At 40.5% G+C, this 16,814-nt stretch overlaps 1 protein-coding gene across 1 annotated transcript in view; it reads right to left on the reverse strand.

Moving 5' to 3' along the window:
* The window catches only part of BAG4 (BAG cochaperone 4), a 35,017-nt gene that overhangs the window by 12,837 nt on the left and 5,366 nt on the right, over positions 1-16,814 (reverse strand). Inside the window, exon 2 of the mRNA XM_032288232.1 lies at positions 3,436-3,543. Within this exon, the coding sequence (XP_032144123.1) occupies positions 3,436-3,543 (108 nt within the window). The remainder of the gene's footprint in view (positions 1-3,435; positions 3,544-16,814) is intronic.

The raw sequence follows: 16,814 nt of genomic DNA on the forward strand, positions 1-16,814 counted from the left end.
AACTCAACAATAAAAAGACAACCCAATTTTAAAATGGTCAAAGAATCTAGTCTCATTCTGTCATCCAGGCTGGACTGCAATGGTGCAATTTCATCTTGGTTCACTGCAACCTCCACCTCCTGGGTTCAAGAGATTCTCCTGACTCAGCCCCCCAAGTAGCTGGGATTACAGGCACCTGCCACCATGCCCAGCTAATTTTTGTATTTTTAGCTGGGCATGGTGTTTGTATTTTAAGCAAAGTATTACTACAGAAACAGGGTTTCACCATGTTGGCCAGGCTGGTCTTTAACTCCTCCACTAGCCTCAAGTGATCTGCCCACCTCTGCCTCCCAAAGTGCTGGGATTACAGGTGTGAGCCACCACACCCAGCCCAAAGAATCTGAACAGACATTTCTCCAAAACAAGATATATAAATCGCTAAAAGCACATGAAAAGATGCTCAAATCAATAGTCATCAGAGAACTGCAAATCGAAACCACAATGAGATACCACTTCGCACCCACTAAGATGGGCATAATTTTTGTGGTTTTTTTTTTTGTGATGGAGTCTCAGTCGGTAGCCCATACTGGAGTGCGGTGGTGCAATATTGGCTCACTGCAACCTCCGCCTCCCGGGTCCCTGTTCAAGCAATTCTCCTACCTCAGCCTCCCAAGTAGCTGGGATTACAGGCACGAGCCACCATGCCCAGCTAATTTTTGTATTTTTTAATAGAGATGGGGTTTCACCAGTTGGCCAGTCTGGTCTTGAACTCCTGACTTCATGATCTGCCTGCCTTGGCCTCCCAAAGTGCTGGGATTACAGATGTGAGCCACCACGCCCAGCCAGCTATAATTTTTTTTTAAAGGAAAACAAGTATTGGTAAGGATGTGGAGAAATCAGAGCCCTCGTACATTGCTGATGGTAATATAAAATGGTACAGTACCTTTGAAGAACAGTTTGCCAGTTCCTCAAATTGACAAATATAGAGTTACTCTATGACCCAGCAATTCCACGTCTAGATATAAACCAGAGAACTAAAAACATATTTCCACATAAAAACCTGTACATGAATGTAGTAGCAGCATCACTTATGATAGAAAAAAAAAAGAAAGACACCACAAATATCTATCAATTGATGAAATTTGTTATATCCTCACAACATGGAGAACCTTGAAAACATTACATAGTGACAGAAGCCAGAAACAAAAGGTCACACGCTGTAGAATTCCATACAAAATATCCGGTTAGACAAATTCTAAGAGATAAAAAGTAGATTACAGGTTGCCAACAGCTGAGGGGAGGGAGTAATGACATTTTAAGTACAGGGTTTCTATTTGGGGTGATGACAATGTTCCAGAATTAGACAGTGATAATGGGTAAACTTTATGAATATACTAAAAACCACTGAAGAGCATACTTTGAAGGGTGGATTGTATAATATGTGGCCAAACTACAACTATGTAACATTTAGCAATAATAATAACTACTCAATTTCAGTCACAGGGATGAGGCTGACACAAGTGAAATGAAACTTTGTGATAAGTACTAACATGATCTTTTATTTTGCATTCCATTATCTCTGATCAACCTCATCCTGAGGTTCACATAAACATGTTCATGATAGGTGAGGCACAGGGGCTCACACCTTTAATCCCAGTGCTTTGAGTGCTTTGAAAGGCCAATTTGGGAAGACAGGTTGAGGCTAGAGGTTTGAAACCAGCCTAGGCAACACAGCAAGATCCTGTTTCTACAAAAAACAAATTAGCAAGACATGGTGACATGCACCTATAGTCCCAGCTACTTGAGAAGCTGAAGTGGGAAGATCTCTTGAGCCCAGGATTGGGAAACCAGCCTGGGTAACATGGCAAAACCTTAACTCTACAAAAAATTTTTAAAATTAGCTGGGCATGGTAGTGTGCAGCTGTAGTCCCAGCTACTCAGGAGGCTGAAGTGGGAAGATCGCTTGAGGCCAAGAGGTTGAGGCTGCAGTGAGCTGTCATCATGCCAGCCTGGGATACAGAGCAAGACCCTGTCTCAAAAAAAAAAAAAAAAACCAAACAAACAAAAAACCCAGAAATATGGCAAGATAGAAAAAAAATGGAAACATGCAAATATGACAATTATTCCTTTGTTAGTACAACCATTTTGAAGAGTAATTGGCTATATTTAATAAAAACGTACACACCTAAACCCCAAAATTCCATACCCTAGGGAAATTTTTATCTCATATGTATATAACAGAAAGATGAAAACCAACAATAAGCAAAAGAAGCAAGCTGCAGGAGTGTGTTTGTTAGTATGAAATCACACATATCAAGTTTAAAAACATGTTAAATAAAAGTATATAAAGTTTATGGATATATATACATGTTGTAAAGGCATAAAAACACAAATGGAATAATAAATATAACTTTAGGCCAGGCGCGATGGCTCACGCCTGTAATCCCAGCACTTCAGGAGGCCAAGGCCAGCCAATCACCTGAGGTCAGCAGTTGGAGATCAGCCTGGTCAACATGGTGAAACCTGTCTCTACTAAAAATCTTAAAATTTGCTGGGTATGGTGGTGCGTGCCTGTAGTCCCAGCAACTCAGGAGGCTGAGGCAGAAGAATCATTTGAACCTGTGAGGAGGTTGTAGTGAGCTGAGATCACACCACTGTACTCCAGCCTGGGCAACAGAGTGAGACCCTCTTTTAAATAAATAAATGAAACTTCAGTAAATGAAAAGAAGTGTCATTGAGCTTCCATTGTATTTGTTTTACTTCTTTTTTAAAAATCAGAAACAAATGTGGCAAAAACAAATGCTAGATTTGTTTGTTTTTGAGTTTTTTTTTTTTTTTTAGACAGAGTCTCACTCTGTCGCCCAGGCTGGAGTGCAATGGTGTGATCTCAGCTCACTGCAACCTCTGCCTCCTGGGTTCAGGCAATCCTCCCACCTCAGCCTCCCAAGTAGCTCGGATTACAGGTGCCTGCCCCCACGCCCAGATAATTTTTGTATTTTTAGTAGAGATGGGATTTCACCATGTTGGCAGGCTGTCTCAAACTCCTGACCTCAGCTGATCTGCCCGCCTCAGCTTCCCAAAGTGCTAGGATTACAGGCGTGAGTCACCACACCCGGCCCTGCATGCCAGATTTAAAATGTACACAGTTTCTGTACTTTCTGTATGCTTAAAATATTTTAAATTAAATGTCTGTAATAAGTCAAATATTCAAAAATAAGTACGTTTTATGTTTGTTGCTTCTGGGTCCTGAAAAATAATTTACTATGCCTCAAGTTATAGGTAATATTTGCCTAGATATTTATCTCTGAGCTAAAAACATTAAGATGAGATTGATGGAGCCCATTAAAACAAAGGAAAAAAAACCATACTCATCACTACTCTGAAATCTACACAGGTTTTGAAAATAAATCTATTCATTAAGAAAAAGTTCAGAAAGTCTCTGTTTTTAAACCATACCTGGCCTTGCAATTCTGGTCTTACAGGATATGTACTTGGGTAAGGAGCCCTAGATCTTGCAGAAGAATTCCAATAGTTAGAATTGTAGCTAGGATATGGTGGCTGCTCCTAAGAAAAAAAGAAAAACAAATTCACTCTTAATAACATTCATACATCATTTTGAGATAGATTGATAAAGGCAGGTTATAAGGATTAAAAAAAAAAAAAAAAAAGCAATAGACAAAAAGCAATAAGCTGGGCACAGTGGCACATGCTTGTTGTCCGATACAGCAGAGCTGAGGTGGGTGGATTGCTTGAGTCCAGATGATCGAGCCTAGTCTAGTCAACAGAGACCCTGTCTCTTAAAAACAAAAAAAGAAAAGAAAAAAGGTAATAGAACCCCACTATAAAACCATTCATTATTCAATACATGGTATATCACATGCTCTAGGACAAAACAATTATTAGCTAGTTAAAAAGCTGTTCTTAAGCATTTCACCAATGCCACCACACCAAATGCTATATAAAGGAATTCTATTATATCAAGATGATTAGCAAAATCAGAGACATTAGATCACCTTTATCCCTCTCCAGTAACTAATCCTCATGACTACTAATTTAATTAGTGCAACAAAATGGTTATTTACTACTGTTATACTTACCAATAACTTTGGAACATGAAGACATTACTACTAGAGTTTAGCTCAAGCACATACATCTTAAATCTCCAACTTCTTTGCCTTGCCACACCCTAGTTTTTTTCATACTCTTCTCCTCTCTGCTATGGCTACGCTTTCTGCCGGCAGCCTCAGTTTCGGGTATTGATGCGGAACATTTACCAATCCAAAGAGAAAATCTAGCTACCACAATAATTTCATCAGCCTTTCTCTCCAACTCAAAAAGTTACTGCAGTGATTTACAATAAGCCAAAAGACTTTGATAAAAGACCAAATAGATTCAAAACTTCTCAGAGCACTTATTATCTGGTTTATTACATACATTTATTATCCTATGAGTTATGTTGCTTCGAACTGTATAGATTAAGTATAGTTTTAAGCTTGAACAAGACCTTCCATATGATTTTACAAAGAAATTCATTGGCATCTGAAATAACTGAGATTATTCCTGTTAGCAACTGCACTACTTATCAAATTCATAATACTTTGTTTTCAGTATTACTTTGAATTTTTTTCAGCAATTTAAAAAAATTAAAGTATAATCATAATAATTATCAGCCCTCTTGGTACTGTTATCTTGATACTGTTTATGCTGGTATTATAGTTGCAAATGAATACTTATATTGCTATTGCTGGGAATCAGTATTTTCACAATGGGAGACTGAAGATACAGACATAATAATGAAACTTAAAACCTTATCATCCTTAATTTGAATTGTAAATATCAGTATGAATTCAAACTGTATTTTGTCTTCTTAAAAAACCACCAACTTGGCTGGGCGCAGTGGCTCATGCCTGTAATCCTAGCACTTTGAGAGGCCGAAGCAGGTAGATCATGAGGTCAGGAGTTCAAGACTCAGCCTGGCCAAGATGGTGAAACCCCGTCTCTACTAAAAATACAGAAATTAGCTGGGCATGGTGGTGGGCGCCTGTAATACCAGCTACTTGGGAGACTGAGGCATAGAATTGCTTGAACCCAGGAGGCAGAGGTTGCAGTGAACCGAGATCATGCCGCTGCACTCCAGCCTGGGCGACAGAGCAAGACTCCATCCCAAAAAAACCAAAAAACAAAAATTAGTTGGGCATGGTGGCAGGTGCCCGTAATCCAACTACTCAGGAGGCTGAGACAGGAGAATCGCTTGAACCAAGGAGGGGGAGGTTGCAGTGAGCTGAGATTGTGCCACTGCACTCCAGACTGGGCAATAGGGCGAGAATCTGTCTCAAAACAAAACACCAACTTGTGCTGGGCACAGTGGCTTAATCTGTAATTCCAGCACTTTGGGTAGCTAAGGCAAGGAATTGAGGTCAGAGGCCAGGAATTTAAGACCAGCATGGAAAATAGTGAGACTTGGTCTCTACTCAAAAAGAAAAGAAAAAAAAATCAGATGGGCATGATGGTGGGTGCCTAGAGTCCCAGCTACTCAGGAGGCTGAGAGGCAGAGGCAGAGTCCAGGAATTCAAGGTTACAGTGAGCTATAATCTATGACTGTGCTACTGTACTCCAGCCTGGGCAACAGAGTAAGACCCCATCTTTAAAAAGAAAAAAACCTACCAACTTGATAACCATACACAGAAAATAATTCAAATAACTCTTGAACAGTTTTTTGCATGAGCATCCTTACTGATACATATTCTAAAAGCAAAAGAAATTCAAAAATATCTTAAACTTTTCATAGAAAGTTACTAGTAGTGATATTATCTTAATTTTTAAACCATTTTATGTGTATCGTAGAATAGAATAAATACATACAGTAGTGATATTGGGAACCGATACTTTCACAAGGACAAGGAAAGATAAAATACAGAATAGGGCAAGATGAGGAAGAACTGGGTGATAGTGAATGTGGTGGTGTCAGTGCAAACTCAAATAAGTAAAAACTGTAATTTAACCTTTTATACAAAACCAATAAATATGGATAAAAGTGACAGTGTGTCAGTCCACACAGAGGATTTGGGAGTCGCTGCAAATTCTAGGAGCCCTCTTGTATTCCTGTACCCTCCACAAGACCTACATTATCTTATATAGGACCTGTGTTTTCAACTGAAGTCCCAGGATGGGAAGACACACAGGTAGGCCTGAACTCAACCTTGGCCCTAGAGAAGAACCACTGCAGTGGACTCAGAACCTGAGCAAGAAATAAATGTTTATCATTGCAAGCCACTAAAATCCTGGAATAATTGTTTTAGTGTAGGAAAAGTCAATTAATGCAATAACTAAATATCAAGTTGGTAAGATAATTACAGAGAAAAAAGAATTACTTCAAATTACTTTTAGCTCACATTATTTTGACTATATGTCCTCAGTGGAATTTATTCTCTAAGGACAAACTGAACTGCAAAGAAACCTAAACTGCATCCATCAGTTAATTGTTAGTCATAAAACTGGTATTCTTATTTTTATTAACAGTTTTACTCACTACCATACAATTCACCTATTTAAAGTGTACAATTCCGTCTGGGCGTGGTGGCTCACGCCTGTAATCCCAACACTTTGGGAGGGCAAGGTGGGTGGATCACTTGAGGTCAGGAGTTCAAGACCAGCCTGGCCTACATGGTGAAACACAAAATACAAAAATTAGCTGGGCATGGTGGCGGGCACCTGTAATCCCAACTACTTGGGAGGCTGAGGCATGAGAATTGCTTGAACCTGGGAGGCAGAAGTTGTAGTGAGCTAAGATCATGCCATTGCACTCTAGCCTGGGCGAAGGAGGAGACTCCAGCTCAAACTGAACTGCAAAGAAACCTAAAATTAGCCGGGCATGTGGCACACACCTGTAGTCCTAGCTTCTTGGGAGGCTGAGGCAGGAAAATCACTTGAACCTGGGAGGTAGAGGTTGCAGTGAGCCAAGATCGTGCCACTGAACTCTAGCCTGGGTGACAGAGCAAGACTCCATCTCAAAAAGTAAAATAAAATAAATAAAGTATATTTGATCTGATATTAATATAGCCATTCCAGCTTTCTCATAGTTGGTGTTTACATATTTCATATACATGTATGTATGTATGTATGTGCGTGTGTGTGTGTGTGTGTGTGTGTGTATGTGTGTGTATATATATATATATATATTGATATATAAAGGTAGTACATATTTTGGGTATACATGTGATATTTTGATACATGTATACAAAGTGTAATGATCAAAATAGGGTAACTGGGATATCTGACACCTCAAAAATTTATCTTTTATTTATTGCATTATATTTCTTTTTCCATTCATTTACTTTCAAACTGTTTGGTTTTAGTTGTTTGTTTGTTTTGAAACAGTCTCACTCTTTTGCCTAGCCTGGAGTGCAATGGTGTGATCTTGACTCACTGCAACATCCGCCTCCTGGGTTCAAGTGATCCTCCTGGCACAGCCTCCTGAGTAGCTGGGACTACACGCACATGCTACCACACCCGGCTAATTTTTGTATTTGTAGTAGAAACGCGGTTTCACCATGTTGATCAGGCTGATCTCTAACTCCTGACCTCGTCATCTGACCACTTCAGCCTCATATTTGTATCTTTAAACCTTTAGTGTGCTACCTTTAGACACCATACAGTTGGATCTTGTGTTTTTTAAATCCAGTCTGTCTTTTGATTAGATTGTTTAATCCATGCACATTTAATGTTATTGATATAGCTGGATTTACATGTATTTTTTTACTTTTTGTCATCTACTTTTACTTTTTGTTTTTTAAATGTCTCGTGTTTTTGTCCTTTATTCTACCTTTACTGTTTTCTTCTGCATTATTTTCAAATGTAGCATTATAATTTAATGGTTATACTTTTTTTTTTCTTTAGAGGTTACTCTTGGGCTAACAACATATTTATCAGAATCAGTTTTTGATTTATACCAACTTAATTCCAGTGAGATACAGAAATGTTACTCCTATATAAGTCTATTTCCTTTTCTCCTTTTTTGTGACTTTATTGTTATCCACATTATGCCTACAAATGTAACAAACTCAACATTGTACTGTTATACTTCTCACTTTATATAATGTCTTTTAAAGAATCTGAGAAAAGAAAAGAGCATATTTGTATCTTTTGTTATATTAACCTTGTTACTAATCATTTCTGATATGTTGGTGTGTTCAATGGTGTTTGACATTTCTTCAACACTTCAGTCTTTTTTCTCTCCTTCATATTGAATAATCTATATTGATCTTTCAAGTTCATGAATTCTTTCTTCTGTCAGTTCAAGCCTACTGAACTCCTCTAGTTAATTTTTCATTTTAGTTACTGTACTTTTCAACTCCAGGATTTCTACTTGGTTTTTTTTTAATATATAATTGCTATCTCTTATTCCCTATTTGATGTGACACTATCACACACCTTTCTTTGCTTCTTTAATTACAGTGATTTTGTTTTGTTTTTAAGACGGAGTCTCACTTAGCCACCTAGGCTGGAGTGCAATGGCCCATTCTCAGCTCACTGCAACTCCTGCCACTCAGGTTCAACAGATTCTCCAGCCTCAGCCTCCCGAGTAGCTGGGATGACAGGAACCAGCCACCACTCCCAGCTAATTTTTGTATTTTTAGTAGAGATGGGTTTTCACCATGTTGGCCAGGCTGGTCTTAAACTCCTGACCTCCGGTGATCTGCCTGCCTGGGCCTCCCAAAGTGCTGGGATTATAGGCGTGAGCTACTGTGCCTGGCCTAATTATAGTTTTTTTAGTCATTTGAACATATATAATGGCTACTTTGAAGTCTTTGTCTATTAAATGTGACATATGGTCACTTTCACAATTGGTTTCTGATATCTGCTTTTTTTCCCCAGTGTATGGGTCATACTTTCCTGTTTCTTTGCATAGCTCCTAATTTTTAATTGGAAACTAGACATTTTAGCAACTCTGAGTACTACTGGTTCCACCTTCTCCACCTCAGGCTTGTTATTGTCATTTGCTTGTTTGTTTAGTAACTAGCTGGATTATTTTTGTAAAGTCTATTTGCCCCCAAACTTCAGGATTTTGCAAGACTTTCTTTGAGTATATCTTTCCTTGACTGCGTCTAGTTGTTAAAGCTTCACTAGTTTCCAGCTGATTGCTCTACTGGTTTTAACACCCTGGGGCATAAATTGCTCCACAGACTGAGTCGATCAAATTTGGGTCTCTCTGAAGGGACAGTTCCCAAGGTCAGTGTCAGAGTTGTTCTGATGTCAAAGGGCTCCTCCTAGCTTCTTCTTTTCCTGGTTCTCTCCCACAAACTAGCCGGCCTACAGTTTATCCTCCATCTCCAGTGAATTTAGCCAGTCTCTTCCCTATTGCCTTGTACAACAACCTCCAGTTTTTTTGAGTTTCTTCATACTCTTGAGCTTCCCCATACTTTGTTCCTTTGGGAAAAAGATTAGGAGCTACCTGTTTTACAGCATGCTTCTGCTTCCAGATAAAACATCTGAGCTACTGTCTACAGCTAGAGTGGAGACAATGATGTGTTTATCTGAATGGCATCTCTGCTTTAGGAAGTGGAGCACCCAGGGGAAGGGAGGCTGTAGACTTAGGTCTTCTTGTCTTGCCAAGCACAGGTAAGGGTGATCAGAGCCCCAGTATTCTCAGCAGTGCCTTGCCAAAGTTCAAGTCTCCATCCGAGGAGTAGGGACTAGGTAAAAGAAAGGATCTACCATTATAGAGTCACAATTACCTAGGATTTTGCCTCAGAGACAGGCACCTGGGGCAAAATGAGAAATGTTGGTAGCTACTCCTCGTAGGAAGAAAACCTTCTGACTGAGGCAATGAGGTGGACTACATGGAGCCCTGTGTTCTTGGCTATACCCTCTAGAGTGAAGTTGTTGTCTCACTAGCTGGGAAAAGGGAGAGGTGGAGGGGGTGTTAGTTCAAATATCACAGACACAATGTTCTTACTGAGTTTTGTAGATTTTCTTGAACAAATGTTTCTTCATTTGCTATATTCCCTAGGACCATTTCCAGAAACTGTAATTTGTTGTTTTTGAAAATTAATGTTCACCAGTTTCACCGGGGACCAGGTCCACAGAATTGCTCATGCTGTTATATCAGAACTGGAACCTGGCATTATTTTCAACTTATTATAATACATTATTGTTAGATTGTGCAAATATTTATAATTATTTTAAGTTAGGAATCAAGATTTTTTCATATACAATATACACTGAAGTTGAAATTCCTATAATATTAAATTTGAATATAAGTATAAATTCATTTATTTTTCCATTTTAAAATACTTATTTTATAATTCTGCCATTTGGAAAGGTCTAGAAGCAACAACACAATAACGATTAGTATATATACCAGGAACCCAACTGTAATTTCTATACCAAGTATTAAGGTATTGCCCTTCAGCTCCAAACACAGCATTCTATACTTAGCTCTGTGATGCAAGGCTAGAAGTCTACAAACATTTCTCCCTCACCAGCTTGCTTGCTGTTTCTGCCAACACAGTGTGCTACTCTAGAGGAGGAGACAGTGGACTTGCTTCTTTCTGTCTGTTTGCTCTTTCAGTCAGTGCCAGCCAGACAATGCCATTCGACCAGTACGCAGCAGTCAACAGCACTCTCCAACCCGAATGCCCTCAGAGGTACCTGCACCAGGTAGGCAGCGCCACCTCCTGGATTCCAGCTCCACCAGGCCACTCTTCCAAATTTCCAGGTTCTTTTATTTTAATTAATTTATTTATTTGAGACAGGGTCTCACTCTGTCACCCAGGCTGGAGTGAAGTGGCACAATCACAATTCATCACAGTCTCAACGTCCTGGGCTCAAGTGATCCTCCCACCTCAGCCTCCTGAGTAGCTAGGACTACAGGGGCCCACCACCATGCCTGGTTAATTATTGTACGTTTTGTAGAGATGGGATTTTGCCATGTTGCCCAGGCTGATCTTTAACTCCTAGGCTCAAGCAATCTGCCTGTCTCAGCCTCCCAAAGTGCTAGGATTACAGGCATGAGCCACTATGCCCAGCCATTCTCCCAAGTTTCTTGCTTCTAATCATTCCAACCTCTTCCCTTTATTCCCTAACCCTAGGAATAGTAGCTGCTTCCTCCACTTACTGTCTTGTTACTTCTGTGTTCTCCTTTTCCCTTTCAGAACTCCAATAACCTGTTTAACTAATTTCCTAAATCAAATTCCAACTAGTGTGGTTTCTGTTTTCCTGCTCAGATCCTGACTTAATGGTTTCTAAAGGTAATTCTCCACTTGGGAGAAAAATACAACCAAGTTCTTAAGGAATGGCTAACTATGTGTCTTGGGACAAAATATACACAAAGCCTGAGACATCCTGTTGTACCAGAAATCAAGGAAGCTATCAAAAATCAGTGGGTCATGCTGGGCGCAGAGGCTCACACCTGTAATCCCAGCACTTAGGAAGGCAGAGGCAGGAGGGTAGCTTGAGCCCAGGAGTTTGAGACCTCCCTGGGCAATATAGCGAGACCCTGTTCTCCAAAAATGAAAAAGAAAAAAAAAATCAGTGACCAAATCAATGACCAAAGGAATCAGAAGTCAAGAAAAAGGGACACCAAAAGAGAGCCCGAATAGCCAACTCAATTCTACGCAAAAAGAACAAAGCAGGAGGCATCACACTACCGGACTTCAAACTATACTACAAGGCTACAGTAATCAAAACAGCATGGTACTGGTACCAAAACAGAGATAAAGACCAATGGAACCAGAACAGAGGTCTCGGAGGCAACACAACATATCTACAACCATCTGATCTTTGACAAACCAGACAAAAACAAGCAATGGGGAAAGGATTCCCTGTTTAATAAATGGTGTTGGGAAAACTGGCTAGCCATGTGCAGAAAGCAGAAACTGAACCCCTTCCTGACGCCTTGAACCCCTTCCTGACGCCTTACACTAAAATTAACTCCAGATGGATTAAAGACTTAAACATAAGACCTAACACCATAAAAACCCTAGAAGAAAATCTAGGCTGGCTGGGCGCGGTAGCTCATGCCTGTAATCCCAGCACTGTGGGAGGCCGAGGCGGGTGGATCACGAGGTCAAGAGATCAAGACCATCCTGGTCAACACGGTGAAACCCCGTCTCTACTAAAACTACAAAAAATCAGCTGGGCATGGTGGGACGTGCCTGTAATCCCAGCTACTCAGGAGGCTGAGGCAGGAGAATTGCCTGAACCCAGGAGGTAGAGGTTGCGGTGAGCTGAGATCGCGCCATTGCACTCCAGCCTGGGTAACAAGAGCGAAACTCCGTCTCAAAAAAAAAAAAAAAAAAAAAGAAAATCTAGGCAAAACAATTCAGGACATAGGCATAGGCAAGGACTTCATGACCAAAACACCAAAAGTATTGGCAACAAAAGCCAAAATAGACAAATGGGACCTAATCAAACTCCACAGCTTCTGCACGGCAAAAGAAACAGTCATTAGAGTGAATTGGCAACCGACAGAATGGGAAAAAATTTTTGCTGTTTACCCATCTGACAAAGGGCTGATATCCAGAATTTACAAAGAACTAAAACAGATCTACAAGAAAAAAACAAACAAGCCCATTCAAAAGTGGGCAAAGGATATGAACAGACACTTTACAAAAGAAGACATACGTGAGGCCAACAAACATATGAAAAAATGCTCATCATCACTGGTCATTAGAGAAATGCAAATCAAAACTACATTGAGATACCATCTCACGCCAGTTAGAATGGCGATCATTAAAAAAATCTGGAGACAACAGATGCTGGAGAGGATGTGGAGAAATAGGAACACTTTTACACTGTTGGTGGGAGTGTAAATTAGTTCAACCATTGTGGAAGACAGTGTGGCGATTCCTTAAGGACCTAGAAAAAGAAATTCCATTTGACCCAGCAATCCTATTACTGGGTATATATCCAAAGGATTATAAATCGTTCTACTATAAGGACATGTGGACACAAATGTTCACTGCAGCACTGTTTACAATAGAAAAGACCTGGAACCAACCCAAATGCCCATTGATGATAGACTGGACAGGGAAAATGTGGCACATATACACCATGGAATATTATGCAGCCATCAAAAATGATGAGTTCGTGTCCTTTGCAGGGACATGGATGAACCTGGAAACCATCATTCTCAGCAAACTGACACAAGAGCAGAAAATCAAACACCGCATGTTCTCACTCACAGGTGGGTGTTGAACAATGAGAACACATGGACACAAGGTGGGGAGCACTACACACTGGGGTCTGTTGGGGGGAAATGGGGGAGGGATGGGGGGTGGGGAGGCGGGGAGAGATAGCATGGGGAGAAATGCCAGATATAGGTGAAGGGGAGGAAGGCAGCAAATCACACTGCCATGTGTGTACCTATGCAACAATCTTGCATGTTCTTCACATGTACCCCCAAACCTAAAATGCAATTAAAAAAAAAAAAAAGAAAGAAAAGAAAAAGGGACTCCCATTGACATAATATGGTATCATTTAAGCATCAAAAAGAATGACTGGGGCCGGGCGCGGTGGCTCACGCCTGTAATCCCAGCACTTTGGGAGGCCGAGGCGGGCGGATCACGAGGTCAAGAAATCGAGACCATCCTGGTCAACACGGTGAAACCCCGTCTCTACTAAAACTACAAAAAATTAGCTGGGCATGGTGGCGCGTGCCTGTATTCCCAGCTACTCAGGAGGCTGAGGCAGGAGAATTGCCTGAACCCAGGAGGCGGAGGTTGCGGTGAGCCGAGATAGCGCCATTGCACTCCAGCCTGGGTAACAAGAGCGAAACTCTGTCTCAAAAAAAAAAAAAAGAATGACTGCTATTTGCTGCTAAGGTTTCCGGTACAGATGCTAAGAAAAAAGTGTCCTTGTGCTTTCCGTCTGTCTGATTGTGGCAACTGAGATTAAACAGAGGAATACAAGGAAATTTCGGAATAACCTTGAAAACAGTGAAGAGCCTGTTTCAAAGAACCTAGCATTTGAGTTTGCAGAAGTTTTAGGAAATAGTCCCTACCACCCTTACCTAGCTGATTACACCTGTAAAAGCTTAAAGGTTAAAGCTAATTAAAAGCAAGGCAGTGACTCTTTGGTCCATTTGGGGAAGAAAAAAAAAAGACTGCAACTGACTGAAACACACTCAATACATTGAATGTACATGTGCACGTATATGCACACGTACATATATATGTTATACAAATGAGTTCATAATGCTACTTTTAAAAAATGAGGGTGGAGATTAAACATTTAAAATGAGAAATACAATTCCTTTTCTGTAATTTTAACAGGGTTTAGAGATGGGCAAAAATTAAATCTTCTTAAATTCTTACCCTAGAATTCCTGTTTAAAAGATGGATCAATACATACAGCTCATTTCTGGTGGTGGTGGTGGTTACATAATTGCATGCTTTTATCAAAACTCACAGAACTATACCCCAAAGAGAGTGAAATTTTACTTTATGTAAATTATGCCATAATTTTTTTAATGACTAAAAAGTACAATTTTATTGTCTTAATGAAAAAAAAAAAGAATGTCTTTGTCTTATTTTTCCTCCTTTTGGACAAAATGGGACAAATCTAAAAATATCCCCAGTAACAGTGAAAGCCTGTAGCTCATGTCCCAATATGACACTAATTCTATGAAATAGCATTTGATTTCACAGGCAGCTGGCTGAAGCCGAACTCTATAACTAAGTTACCAATTTTATCATGTGCCTAACTCTTTCCAAACTTTTTATCTGTTGAATGAAATACAAACTAAAACAAAGGTAATAAAATGTTTTCACAACCCATAATAACATGAATTAAAGTTCTATGCCAAAGAAAATTTGACTAAGATTATGCAAGATAACTAATTTATTTTCCTTTCTTCTCTTTTGAGAAATAAATAATCCCAGATGAAGACTGGAGTCAATTCCTTTAAAGTGGATATATGTGTAATCCCAGCACTTTGGGAGGCCGAGGCGGGTAGATCATGAGGTCAAGAGATCGAGACCATCCTGGTCAACATGGTGAAACCCCGTCTCCACTAAAAATACAAAAAATTAGCTGGGCATGGTGGCGCGTGCCTGTAATCCCAGCTACCCAGGAGGCTGAGGCAGGAGAATTGCCTGAACCCAGGAGACAGAGGTTGCGGTGAGCCGAGATCGCGCCATTGCACTCCAGCCTGGGTAACAAGAACAAAACTCCGTCTCAAAAAAAAATAAATAAATAAAATAAATAAATAAATAAATAATTAAAGTGGATATATGATTACATTTTTGGAGTGACTTACCAGCATTCCCCACAACTGAAGCCCCAGCCCAAGCAAATCTAACAATAGAAGAATCAGTAGCACTTGTACTACATAAATTCCATTTATAGATTTGCTTATATTTTTCTTTTCTTTTTTTTTTTTTTATTTTTTTGAGACGGAGTTTTGCTCTTGTTACCCAGGCTGGAGTGCAATGGCGCGATCTCGACTCACCGCAACCTCCGCCTCCTGGGTTCAGGCAATTCTCCTGCCTCAGCCTCCTGAGTAGCTGGGATTACAGGCACGCACCACCATGCCCAGCTAATTTTTTGTATTTTTAGTAGAGACGGGGTTTCACCATGTTGACCAGGATGGTCTCGATCTCTTGACCTCGTGATCCACCCGCCTCGGCCTCCCAAAGTGCTGGGATTACAGGCTTGAGCCACCGCACCCGGCCCATGATTTGCTTATATTTTTCATAAGAATTGGACAAATAATGGCCAGGCGCTGTGGCTCACACCTGTTATCCCAGCACTTTGGGAGGCTGAGGTGCGTAGATCACCTGTGGTCGGGAGTTTGAGACCAGCCTTACCAACACAGAAAAACCCCATCTCTACTAAAAAAAAAACACAAAATAAAATTAGCCAGGCATGGCGGTGCATGCCTGTAATCCCAGCTACTTGGGAGGCTGAGGCAGGAGAATCTCTTGAACCTAGGAAGTGGAGGTTGCAGTGAGGTGAGATCACACCACTGCACTCAAGCCTGGGCAACAAGAGTGAAACTCCGTCTTAAAAAAAAAAAAGAATTGGACAAAAATTATTAGTAAAGTACATGATAAATTATTTGTATAGCTACATAGTAAAAAATCACTAATAAATCAACTTATGCTCCTATACTGACCATCATCATAACTTAAACTTTTCAATCTCATTTGGATCTCTTCCAAATGCTTCTCTGTATTGTCTCTCTTGCCCCAGCATCTGGTTCAAACATTTACTACATAAATTTCCCAGAGCATCCCACTCTACTTCCCCTTACTATAAGACGACCTAGCCTCCTCCTCCACCATGAAAGGAGACCAATAGCTGTCAATGCCCCTTTGCTCCAACTCCAAACTTCTTACTTTTCTCCCTTTAGCTCAAAAGGTTTCTCAACTCTTTTCTCTTGTTTTTTTTGTTTTTTGTTTTTTTTTTAAGACAGAGTCTTGCTGTCACCAAGGCTGGTGTGATCTCAGCTCACTGTGACCTCCGCCTCCTGGGTTTGAGCAATTCTCGAGCCTCAGCCTCCTGAGTAGCTGCGATTACACACACCCACCACCACGGCCAGCTAATATTTTTGTTTGTTTTTTGAGACAAAGTCTTGCTCTGTTGCCCAGGCTGGAGTGCAGTGGTGTGATCTTGGCTCACCACAACCTCCATCTCCTAGGTTCAAGCGATTCTCCTGCCTCAGCCTCCCAAGTAACTGGGACTACAGGCACGAGTCACCACACATGGCTACTTTTTGTATTTTTAGTAGACGTGGTATTTCACCATGTTGGCCAGGCTTGTCTCAAACTCCCAACCTGAGGTGATCTATCTGCCTCAGCTTCCTAAAGTGCTGGGATTACAGGCATGAGCCA

This window comes from Sapajus apella, unplaced genomic scaffold (assembly GCF_009761245.1).
Source record: "Sapajus apella isolate SASKATOON/1434 unplaced genomic scaffold, GSC_monkey_1.0 scaffold21, whole genome shotgun sequence".
NCBI lineage: Eukaryota > Metazoa > Chordata > Mammalia > Primates > Cebidae > Sapajus > Sapajus apella.